General features: G+C 45.3%; 1 protein-coding gene across 1 annotated transcript in view; it reads left to right on the forward strand.

Moving 5' to 3' along the window:
• LOC137260848 (MAM and LDL-receptor class A domain-containing protein 2-like) overlaps nucleotides 1-13,203 on the forward strand; it is a 109,993-nt gene that overhangs the window by 79,856 nt on the left and 16,934 nt on the right. The window contains exons 92-93 of the mRNA XM_067798406.1: nucleotides 1,834-12,444; nucleotides 12,900-13,029. Of these exons, the coding sequence (XP_067654507.1) occupies nucleotides 1,834-12,444; nucleotides 12,900-13,029 (10,741 nt within the window). The remainder of the gene's footprint in view (nucleotides 1-1,833; nucleotides 12,445-12,899; nucleotides 13,030-13,203) is intronic.

Below are 13,203 nucleotides of genomic sequence, written 5' to 3' on the forward strand. Positions count from 1 at the left end.
TTGCTAAAGAATCACTTTCTTACATTCCACACAGACAACTCAACAGTACAGGCTACATACATCCACAAGGCTCAAAGAGGTCAGCGCTGCTGCTAGAACTGACGTCCCAGCATTTCAACTTACAATCTCAACCTATGGATGAAGGCCTGCCACATTCCAGGGACAAAGAACGACTTAGAATACGTCTTATCCAGACTGGTCTGACCATCACCCACAGGGTGGAACCTACACACAGAGACAGTCCTCATAGAGTCGTTTGTGTCACGCTTCAATCAACAAAACGTTGGTGTGACCAGTACCAGACCCTCAAGCCTGGGCTATATCATGGGAGCGACAGAACGTGTACACATTCCCGCCGCTGAACCTGTTACCACAAATCGCTGAAACGAAGTTCCTACGATTGATTTTAACCATGCCTTAATGGCCAGCGGGAACCTAGTTTCCAGACCTAATACAGCTCATAGGAGAACCAACGTTGTGGCTACCATACTCTCTGAATCAATAGATCTACCCTCACAGAAGGCAAGCTCAAGGCTATCAACAAGGACCCCAGCTACACGCACGGATACTACACCAGAGCCGTTAAGTTGAGTTGAGTTGAATTAAGGTAGCTACCAGTTACTCTGGCCTTAAGACGGTCAACTCACAATCTCTACGATGGTAAGTAGAATAGTTTTGACCTGTTCGCTGCATTCACGGATGTTTCGGCTGTAAAAGCATCCGATTTGCAAGTGATACAGTACCTGTGTCCTCTGGGAGCTCCTGGACACCTGAAGGAATCAATACTCTCGACATATTTGTGACCGATCAGCTCCGTACTCACCATGAATACGATAGTCAAGCTCCTTTAAGTGCCGAAGTTGTCGCTTTAGTGTGGTCATTCAGTCTTGGAGTTTAGATCTCCCGTCTGCTCTTTATGGGTCGCGATACAGTTTTGGTAACAGTCCTTATCTTTACATATGGGTTGCTCCAGATAACTGCACATTAAGGAGTACTGTTTTATATAAAATCCACGAAATATTCACTTTTTAATTCCTTATTATGAAGGGCGGTCCCCTGATTGTCATCACAATGTTTTGGCAACAGTAAGAAGAGTTCCCAGGGGATATGACGTTATTCAAAACGGATCTACAACTCACGGTGAATCCCGTTTGGTGACTGAACCACCACCCATTCCGTCAGATTTGGTGCTGACAAATAGTTAATTTGTTATGGTAAACGTGATATTTTATACTTACCCTGCACTGCGGGATACACTGTATGCCCTTGTGTGGCCATAATCAGGAAGGATTGAAGAGCGCTTGGTGCAGGTCAGGCGGGACGTGGGGCTCACGATGGGAGAGCATTTTTTTACTGTTCTTGGGAGGAAAAGGATTCGCCTTTCCGCGTAACTGTCGAAAGGGAAAGGAAGATAAGCAATATAGCATGACTCAGGACAAGCATAGAATGTCTCTTTTATAGAAACAATTACATATTTCCCATACGTTACAAGCCTTAATATTTAGAGAGTATTTGAGGTAATTTTGACAAGAATTGGAAATCTTTTACCAAATACCACGTGTAAGCATGGGCTTTTTTCATAATGGTAGCTACGCCCCTCAAAAACGATACCATTACTTACATAGCATTACATTAAGGCTCTGTTACTATTGATATAGAATACATGGTTGGTTTAGGCTTTTATTGTAAAAGGCAAATTCAAGATTTCATTCAATAAAACAAGGATTACATTTCCAAGAACCTTTCAACCAAATCGAGAACTCAGATCATTTGGAAATTTGCTATACCGTTTATAGGAAGGACTCTGCATTCTGTTATATCTGTACTTGACAGGTCACTACATGTACATTGAGTCATCTAGTCCACGAAGACAGGGTGACCGGGCTCGACTGACGTCTGAGGTTCTGAGGATGCCCGCTGGAGGATGTCTCACATTCTGGTACAGCATGTATGGAAGCTCCATGGGAACTCTCAACGTCTATCTGGACCCCTCTGTTGCAACGCCTCAAGCACCTCTACAAAACCTTTGGCATCGCACAGGCAACCAAGGCAGCCAATGGGGCAACGCAGCTGTGTCTGTTCAGTCCCCTGCTCAATTCAGAATCATTTTCGAAGCTGTTGTCGGAACAAGCTACACCAGTGACATCGCTATTGATGATCTGAGAGTCACACCAGGACTATGCTCATCCACCAGCACACAAACTCAGTTTACCTGCAAAAGCGGACAGGTCATTTCAGCAAGCAAAGTGTGTGACTTCAGCCAGGACTGTACTGACAACAGTGATGAACTCACCTGTGGCAACTGTACATTTGAATCAGGACTCTGTTCCTGGAATGAAGCAAGCAAAGGGTCCTTCAGATGGCAGATTGGTCAGAACAGCACCATGAGTTCCTCCAGTGGCCCAGATGTAGACCACACCCTGGGAACAATTAGTGGGCACTTTTTGTACGTTGACAGTGCCAAAGGAACGGTAAATGCACTAGCAACCTTGGCCAGCCCGACAATGAGGCAATCTTCCTCCACTTGTCAGATGCGCTTCTATTACATGAACAGTGGAAGCAGTTATTACAATGGACAGATCACAATTTCCATACAGCTTGGAACAAGAACAACTGTCATCTTTAGAGAGACTGCTAGAACGGGAAACACGTGGACAGTCGGATATGCAGATATTGGTAGAATCAGTGCACCATTCCAAGTTCTTGTCGGAGCCAGCAGGAGTTACTACTCCAAAAGTGTAGTATCTGTGGATGATATCACCTTCATCAACTGTGCCCTCCCACCAGTCCAAGCCAGCTGTAATGCAACCACACAATTCCGATGTGCGACCGGAGCTTGTGTGGACTTATTCCGAGTTTGTGACACTATCGATGACTGTGGAGATAACAGTGATGAAGCCAAGTTCCTTTGCCTTGGGTCATCAACTTGCACCTTTGAACAGTCCTTCTGTCACTGGACACAGAATACTAAGGACAATTTCAACTGGATAAGACACAGAGGACCTACAACATCAAGCAATACCGGACCAACGAGAGATCACACCACCAACATGAATTCTGGATACTACATCTACATTGAATCGTCTGCTCCTCGCAGGGCTGGTGACAAGGCACAACTTCTAAGCCGAGTGATCCAACCTGCTACATCATCAGATCACTGCACCTTCACGTTTTACTACCACATGTATGGTGTGGGGACAGGATCATTGAACGTTTACATGGTAACTCAGACAGGAGGGTATGTACAGAAGGTATGGAGCAAGAGCGGAAACAGGGGAGACTTATGGGCACGAGCGACAGTTCAACTCGTCAACACCCAGAATTTCCAGATAATGATAGAAGGAGTCCGTGGAACTACATACACTGGTGACATAGCTGTTGATGACACTGTAATCAGTCGAAATTGCAAGATAACTGGTGTGACACTACCTACAGCATTGTATCCTGTGACGTCACCGACCACGACAGTCAATCCCTGCAATAACGGAGGCCATAAGTGTGGAGATGGAAAATGTCTGGATGCATCTAAGGTCTGTGACTACACACTAGACTGCTCTGATCGCTCTGATGAAAGAAACTGTGGACCATGCGACTTTGAAACTGACTCTTGTGGATGGACTGATTTGAGCACAGGCAGATACAACTGGACCCAGAGCACCAGCTCAACCATGGGTTCAAAAGGTCCTGCAGCCGATCACACTCTACGTTCAAACAAAGGTCACTATATGTTTGTGCAAGATTCCAGTGGTGAATTCTTCAGTTCCGCCATCCTTCAGAGTCCAACCCTACCAGTAGCATCCACCTATTGCCAAATGCTTTTCTACTATAATAATAAAGGACACACTTCTCAAACTATTGAGGTAGGAACTGTTATCAATGGTACTTACAGACGTATTTACAGTACAAGGTCAATGCCATATTATTCGTCTTCATTCTGGCAAAAAGGCACAGTGTACATCGGACACACATTCCAAAATGCCTTACCGAATAATTACATGGTCCAATTCAGGGTTCTGCCAACTCGAGGTTTTACTTCTACGGCCACATCTTATATTGCAGTTGATGACATTTCCTTTACGTTCTGCGATAGGAAGGTGTTACCTCCAAATCTCGCTTGCAATTTTGAAAGAGATCTATGCGTCTGGACTCAGGCACAAAATGATCAGTTTGATTGGACACGGAAGTCGGGCACAACATCCAGTGTCGGAACAGGGCCAAGGTTTGACCATACAACACGGAGATCTGGATATTACGTCTATATTGAGACATCTTACCCAAGAAAAAGGGGAGATATTGCAAGATTACAGAGTCCAACTCTGCCTCAAACACCACCAGATGGTCATTGTCTAAGCTTCTGGTACTACATGTTCGGTCCTACAATTGGAAACCTTACCATCCGTCTAAGCATAGAGACCAACTCCTCGGTGTTCTGGTCCAAGTCAGGGCCCCAAGGCGATAAATGGATTAAGGGGCAAAGAACTCTGGTCTCTAGTAAAGACTATGTTGTTTACATTGAAGGAACAGTTGGGTCAGGATATCAAGGTGACATAGCTCTTGATGACATCATCGTAACGAAGGGAGCATGTCCAACACCTGCAGGATGTGACTTTGAAAATGGGTACTGTAACTGGCAACAGTCTACACAAGATGAATTTGACTGGTCGATTGGAAGCAATGGAACCTCATCACTGGGAACTGGCCCTACCTATGACCACACGTTTGGCTCTAATACAGGTCACTTCGCTTTCATTGAGTCATCTGCTCCAAGGGTCAGAGGAGACCGTGCTATCCTCATCAGTCCAATGTATCATGCTCGCAAAGCCATCACAACTACGTATACTTACTATTATCAATCCTGTTTTTCATTCTGGTACTACATGTACGGAGCAGGCATCGGAAGTTTGAACGTATACCAAAAGCAAAATGGGACATTCAGAAATCAGATTTGGTATTTGAATGGCAACCAAGGGAATATGTGGAGACGAGCCAGCATAACGGTTGATGGCCACAGTAAACCATTCCAAATCCAAATCGAAGCAGTGCGAGGATTTTCATACTCGGGGGACATTGCTATAGATGATATAGCATGGGAAGATGCTTTCTGTAAACCTCCGGGGTACTGCACCTTTGAGGAGGACATGTGTGGATACATAAACATTCAGACAGGGGATGACTTTGACTGGCTCAGGGACTATGGTGGAACCCCAAGCGCAGCAACAGGACCAAGGGTTGATCACACTCTGGGCACAACTAATGGGTACTATATGTACATCGAAACATCAGGATCCAACCGAATAGTAGGACAGAAAGCCAGACTTGTCAGTGAACATCTTCACGCAACAAGCTCATATGGAAGTTGTGTCCTATTCTATTATTTTATGTATGGTTCAGGCATTGGAGCCCTCAATGTCTACACGCAGTCGGTAGGCTCAAATTACACCAAGCTCGTGTGGTCCTTGTCTGGTAATCAAGGCAACCTATGGAGACTGGGTCAGGTCACCGTTAACCAAGCCTCAGACTATGATGTGGTATTCGAGGGAGTATATGGTGGAAACTACACTGGCGATATCGCCATTGATGACATATCAGTCTTGAACTTTAGATGCTATGGTGCCTCCTCAACAACAATGACAACACCAACGACTGTTACCTCACCAGCAACCTATCCACCCACGAAAATTGACTGCGACTTTGAAATGAACATTTGTGATTGGAGTCAAGACCAGACTGATATGTTTGATTGGACTAGGTATGCAGGTAGCACATCCTCAACAAACACAGGTCCAACAGCTGACCATACCCGCGGGGACTATCAGGGACATTACATGTACACTGAGGTTTCCAACAGAGCACCCAACAGCACAGCACGGTTGATAAGTACAACGTGGGTAATATCACCACAAGGGAGCTGCTTCAAGTTCTGGTACTTCATGTATGGAGCAAACATTAACCGCCTCAATGTGTACGCCAGGAATGGAGGACGAGATACAAAACTATGGACACGAGCTGGAGATCAAGGACAACTGTGGAAATATGCTCAGATATTCTTAAAGAGCTTTACAGGGTCTACCGCTATTGTTATTGAAGCATTTTCTGGATCAGGTTATCTAGGGGATATTGCCATTGATGATATATCAATGAACACTGACCACTGTCCAGCTCAAGCGTCTTGTGATTTCCAAGACGGAACATGTGGTTATACTCAAGAATACTCTGACAACTTTGACTGGACACTACACCATGGAGGAACAACAAGCATTGGAACCGGGCCGACAAATGACCACACCTTTGGAACTCCAGAAGGTGCATATATGTACATTGAAACATCAGCCCCGCGAAGGCGTGGTGATAAGGCAAGACTAGATAGTCCACTTCTTGATCCAACTTCAGGATCTTGCCTTCAGTTTTGGTACAATATGAATGGTCAAACAATGGGAACGCTGAATGTATATCAGAAACAAGCAAACAACCTTGGGACTCCAGTGTGGACACGAAGCGGAGATATCAACACTGACTGGCTCATTGCACAGGTGAATCTGCGAAGCACAAACCAATTCCAGTTTACATTTGAAGGTATAGTTGGTAGTGGATTCCTGGGTGATATTGCAATTGATGATATATTGTATAAACCCACAGCATGTGCACCCGAAGGTGACTGTTCTTTCGAAAATGATTTCTGTACCTGGCAGAACAATAGAAAGAATGACACATTTGACTGGTTAAGAGGCAAGGGTGGTACATCGTCTGCAGGAACTGGCCCAAGTGTAGACCACACTTTGAACTCACGGTACGGGACATACGCCTACATTGAAGCTTCAAGTCCAAGGAAACAAGGTGACAATGCTTGGCTTGTATCTACAGCATTCAGTAATGTGACACGATGTCTTTCTTTCTGGTACAATATGTATGGGTCAGGAATGGGAAGTATTAATGTAAAACTCTGGCCAAATGGTGGTGCAGTGCAAAATCTCCTGACGGTGCAGAAGACCACTTCTGCAACACAGTGGTATCTGACAAGATTGACAATCCACAATCAAACTGTTGACTATAGGATCATAATTGAGGGAATAGTTGGAAGCAGTTTCTTGAGTGATATGGCCATCGATGATGTTGTTTTACAAGTAGGTGCATGCAATGCCATCCCTACACCTACGCCATTCCAGAACTGTGCATTCCAGTGTCCAACAGTCTCAACTTGTGTCAGCACTCCCCATGTATGTGACTTTAACTCTGACTGTCCAAATGGAGAGGAAGAAACTGTGTGTGGCTACAACTGTAACTTTGATAACGGTACATGCAAATGGGTATCAAGAGGTAACGGAGTCTTTACATGGACACGGTACCGTGGCGCCACACCCGATTCCAACACAGGCCCTTCAACTGATCACACTCTCGGTTCAGCATCAGGTTATTACATGTATGTAGATGCTTCTAATGGAGGCGTTTACCAACGAGCTGATTTCACCAGTCCTGTCTTGCAACAGTCTTCTTCAACATGCCAGATGTCATTATGGTACCATATGTATGGAACTGGAATAGGAACAATGACTGTGTATCAAGCGGAAGGGACACTGCAGACTAGGATATGGTACACAACAGGAGATCATGGCAATAAATGGTATCAAACAACAGTGCCCATTGGACGGATGAGGCGACCTTTCCAAATCATCATCCAAGCAGCAAGAACCTATAGTGTTCTTGGAGATATTGCTATTGACGACATTCAGTTCCAGCACTGTGGATTACCGACAAGTCAGTCATGCACCCACACAGCAGCACAGTTTTCCTGTAAAAACACAGCGTGCATAGATCAGAACAGACAGTGCGATTACACTGATGATTGCGGAGACGGGTCAGATGAAAACCCGAAACTTTGTGCTGCGCGCTACATCGGCTGTGACTTTGAAAGGAGCATCTGCATGTGGACGCAGTTGAAGGATGATGACTTTGACTGGTCGCGTCGTGCCGGTCAGACACCCTCGGCCCAGACTGGACCGTCGAAAGATCATACGTTGAACACAATTTCTGGACATTATATCTACATTGAAACATCATCTCCAAGGAAGCCAGGTCAGAAAGCAAGAATGGCAAGTATGGTGTTTGGACCATCAGCAACTGGTCCATACTGCACCATGAGGTTCTACTATCTAATGTATGGAAAAGATGTAGCGTCCCTCAGTGTGTACATCAGATCATCTGTAAATGGACCCTTGATCAGAAAATGGACGAGGCAAGGAGAGGTAGGTAACTTCTGGGCCAGGACAGAGGTCCCACTCTACTCGACTACTCCTTTCCAAGTTGTCATTGAGGCAAGTGTTGGCAGGAGCTATTTCAGTGACATTGCCATTGATGATATTACATTCTCACCTCAATGCACCAACTACACCGGATCATTTCCCACTGTTCAACCAGGTATTGCTACACCTTCAACGCAAAGCCCATGCGGTGCTGGAAAGTTCCAGTGCTCCACTGGAAATCAGTGCATAAACTCAACACAAGTATGCGATTTCATCACGCAGTGTCAAGATGGCTCTGATGAAGCTCTTTGTGGGAAATGTAACTTCGAGACAGGTCTCTGTGGCTGGTCTATGGCTGGCGCAGGAAGATACAAATGGGATAGACACAATGGATCCACACCATCAGCTGTATCAGGTCCTTCACATGATCATACTCTAGGGTTGTCTGGAGTTGGCTCGTACGTGTTTGTCGACTCCTCTGTTGGAACCTTCTTTGGTGATGCAGTCATGATGTCTCCAGTCTATGGTCAACTTGCAGGTGGATGCCAAGTTACGTTCTGGATGTTTAAAAATGGCAATCAGGGAGGAGTACTGAGACTGTTTCTCCTTGCTCCAGGAGCTTCAGCGAACAGTAAGTCAGGCAAAATTTTGCTCTGGTCAGCACTTGGTGACAAAGGCAATCAGTGGGTCAATGTAACTGTTGGAATAGGAGCAAGAGCTCCTGGATTCCGTCTAATGTTTGAGGCAACCCAGTTCCAGAAATCTGTAGATATGGCAATAGACGACATTTCATTCAGCCGGTGTGCCGTGGGTAGTCAAATGGCTTCATGTTCAAGTAATCAGTTCCACTGTAAGAGCGGATCGTGTGTAGATCAGAATTCACTGTGCGACTTCCAGAATGACTGTGGAGACTGGTCCGATGAAGCTAGCTGTACAAATTATGTTGAACGCTGTAACTTCGAACATGACATGTGTAACTGGATCCAAGATAATACAGATGACTTTGATTGGCAAAGAGCCAGGGGAAGGACAATGACGACTGGCACTGGTCCAGATTCTGACCACACCTATGGTAATGAGACTGGATACTATATCTACATAGAAACATCGAGTCCACGCAGACCAAACGACACTGCAAGAATCATGAGTCCAATCTTCCTGGCAACAATGACAGGTACCTGTAGCATGAGGTTCTTCTATCACATGTTTGGCAAAGACATCAACTCCCTGACAGTATACAAGCAAACAGCTGAGGTTGGAGGCAGAGATGCAATATGGATAAGAAGTAATGCCCAAGACGATGCCTGGGAACATGCAAAGTTTGTCCTTACCAGTCAACAGAATTTCCGAATCGTCATTGAAGCAAAGAGTGGAAGTGGCTACCTTGGAGACATTGGACTTGATGATGTATCATTTACACCAGGGTGTCATGTTGCTGACAGGGTTACTCTTCCCGTGTCTCAAGGAACACCTGGACCGTGTGGGTTTGGTAAACAACAATGTAAAGATGGGAAACAATGTGTTAACGTAGGATCCACCTGCAACTTCAGAAAGGACTGCTTAGATGGAAGTGATGAAGCATCTTGTCCTTATACATGCAATTTTGAAGATGGCAACCTTTGTCAATGGACTAACCAAATTGCAGGATCGACATTCAACTGGACACTAGGCACCAATGGAAACCCATCAAGTAAAACCGGACCCAGCGGGGATCACACAACAGGACAAAATAATGGCCATTACGCACTTGTAAGTAATTCTGGGCGGACATTACCGGAGAAAACACAGCTTGTCAGTCCTGTTTTTAGTCAAGGCGGGCCTACTTGTACCATAACATTCTGGTATGCTTTAGCCGGAAGAGGCTTCTCATTCAGTCTGCTGCTCAGGACAGGAGGAATGGATAAACATATCTGGCAAATGCCCACTGGTCCTAAACCAATGAACAAGTGGTACAATGTCACTGCGAACTTACCAGTCTGCTCCTCAGACTTCCAGCTTCTCTTTGAGGCTGTTGCATTTTCAAGTTCATCTTCATACGTTGCGGTTGACGATATAGCCTTTGTGAATTGTGGAGAATCGCTGCCACAGGGACAATGTCTTCTTGGACAGTACCAGTGTACAAGTGGCCACTGTGTTTCAGAAAACCTGAGATGTGACTATCAAACAGACTGCTGTGATGGATCAGATGAGTCAGTCAACAAATGCCTTGCATATTATGGATGTGACTTTGAACAAGGAACTTGTGGATGGGTTCAGGATATGAACGACAATTTTAACTGGACAAGACAACGTGGACGAACTTCGTCATTGATGACAGGACCAAGCAGCGATCATACAACTCTTTCATCCACAGGATACTATCTATACATTGAATCATCAGCCCCTAGAAAGCCTAACGACACCGCACGAATAATATTTGCCTTGCCTAAGACCACCGGTCCTTGTGCCCTTCGATTCTGGTACCACATGTATGGATCAAACATTGGTTCCCTCAATGTCTACCAGAAAACATTCCAGGCAACAACGCTCCTGTCCTCAACAACAAGTGAACAAGGAAATAAGTGGCTGCGACAAGAGGTAAACTTCCAAAGCTCAACGCCATATGAGGCAATCATTGAAGGTGTGGTTGGTGTTGGTTACAGAGGTGACATAGCAATAGATGATATCACATTCACACCTGGTTGTAATGCTGTTCCACCAGCCACAAACGTCCCCGTTACAGCAACCACACACTACCCGACATTTACACCTCCAGCTAACTTCACTGGAACTCCGTGTGTTAACAGTCAGTTCACCTGCAGTGATGGATCATGTATCCCTCCAAAACAGACATGTGACTTTACCCCTGATTGCCCCAATGGCATAGACGAACAGAAGTGCCCCATCACGTGCGGGTTTGATTCTGATACATGTGGCTGGCGTAACGCTCACCAAGACAAGTTCAACTGGGAGAGAGCTTCGGGGGCTTCAACAGCTAGTGTACGAGCGATGGCTCCCATGGTCGACAGCACATCTAACCCTAAGGGATACTTTGTATTCATTCATGATCAGACATCAGGTCATCCCAGTAGTAACTATGCGGATTTCATAAGTCCAACTTACAATGGAGCCAGTTCCGAGTGCAAGCTACAATTTTACTACTACATGCAAGGAAATGGCTTCAGCGCTATTCTAACACTCTCCATCTACGAAAAGGGAGACAAATCAAAGCTGTGGCAAGACAACTTTGACCATGGACAGATCTGGCAACACACAACAGTGGGAATCGGTAGAAGACAGACTCCATTCACATTGGAATTTGAAGTGGTTGGTCCCGTTTACTATGCACGAAAAATTGCACTGGATCAATTCCAGTTCCAAGACTGTGGACGACCCCTTCCACAGCCATCATGTAACCAGGCAACTCAGTTCCGATGCACAAATAAGGCTTGTGTCAGCTTAAGTAGGAAATGTGACATAACTGACAACTGTGGGGACAATTCCGATGAAACAGACCCAGATTGTTCAACATACATGAAGTTTGACTTTGAGAATGGATTTGGGGACCTGCTCCAAGGCAGAAATGGGGTTGATGATAACTTTGACTGGATCCGCTGGAATGGCAGCACTCCTTCGTACAACAGTGGTCCCGATCGGGATCACACTACTGGATTAGCTACTGGACATTACTTATACATGGAAGCTTCACAACCACACAAATATAATGACAAGACGTGGTTGATGACTAAAACATTCAGCCCAACATCAGGGAAGAATTGCCATATGAGGTTCAGCTATTACATGTATGGAACGTTTGTCAAACAGCTCAACATCTACATCAGAATCTACAACTCTGGCACACCCACCAACCTCGTCTGGTCAAGAGCGGGAGATCAGGGTGCAGCCTGGCAACAGGATGACGTCGCTCTGAACAGTTCCAGCAGCTTCCAGGTCATCATTGAAGGCAAAATCGGAGACAGCTTCTTAGGTGACATCGCCATTGATGATGTGTCCTTCACACCAGACTGTCAATACTCAGGACAATCTCTACCAGATGCCCCTCGTCCTGTTGTGACCGGGACAACACTGACCCCACCAACTACGGCACCTCATTCCTGTGACCTGACCAAACAGTTCAACTGTCATGGAAGTGGGAAGTGCATCAGCAAGATAAAAGTCTGCGACTTCCGACAAGACTGTGCGGACGGCTCGGATGAATCCACATGTGGTGAGTAGCCTAAATAGACATAACTTAAATGTAAATAGGATTAGAAATTCCAGAAATATATGTAAAAAGAAGGTCTGCTAGTTCGCTTTAATATTGGACACATCCTTCTCAAATACCATTACCACAATACAGTCGATCCTAATAATAACGAAATGAAATTTATCCTGGGTTGATTGTGACACGACATGCCTCTTTCGCAGCTGTAATCCTCGTGTGCGAGATCAAGTCCACAAAACATTTCTGTGTTAAAGGGGAACATGAATGGATATCAAATCGTGCAGTCTGAGAGACGCGACTTTTCGGAATGTGTTCATGCTGCTTCACCATTCATATCTTCTGTGTCCATTAGATGAAGAAGTAGGTTTGTCTTTGTATGTTCATACTACAGAGGTTCATAGATGTTCAGCTTCATGTGTATCATGTCTATGTCATTCAAAGACTACTTCCTCTTGTAGTTGCTGCAACAACCACGTTTGAGTCAAACGACATGGGCAACTGGTATATTAACCAGACTGAGCTTGTTCCTGGGCAGACATACATCTGGTACGACACTTACGCCTCTGAAGTACCGAACGACACATACAGGTACGTCCCTGCAGCATGGAGCGTGTGTTTGTGTGAGTTTAGTTTTATGCTGCTTTAGCAATTACTCCAGCAATATCACGACGGGGAACACTAGACATTACTTAACACATTGTTCCCATGGAATGGGGGGAATGAGGGTGTATGTGCGGGTGTGCGGGTGTATGTGTGTGTGGG

The sequence above is a fragment of the Haliotis asinina genome, chromosome 14 (genome assembly GCF_037392515.1).
Source record: "Haliotis asinina isolate JCU_RB_2024 chromosome 14, JCU_Hal_asi_v2, whole genome shotgun sequence".
Lineage (NCBI taxonomy): Eukaryota > Metazoa > Mollusca > Gastropoda > Lepetellida > Haliotidae > Haliotis > Haliotis asinina.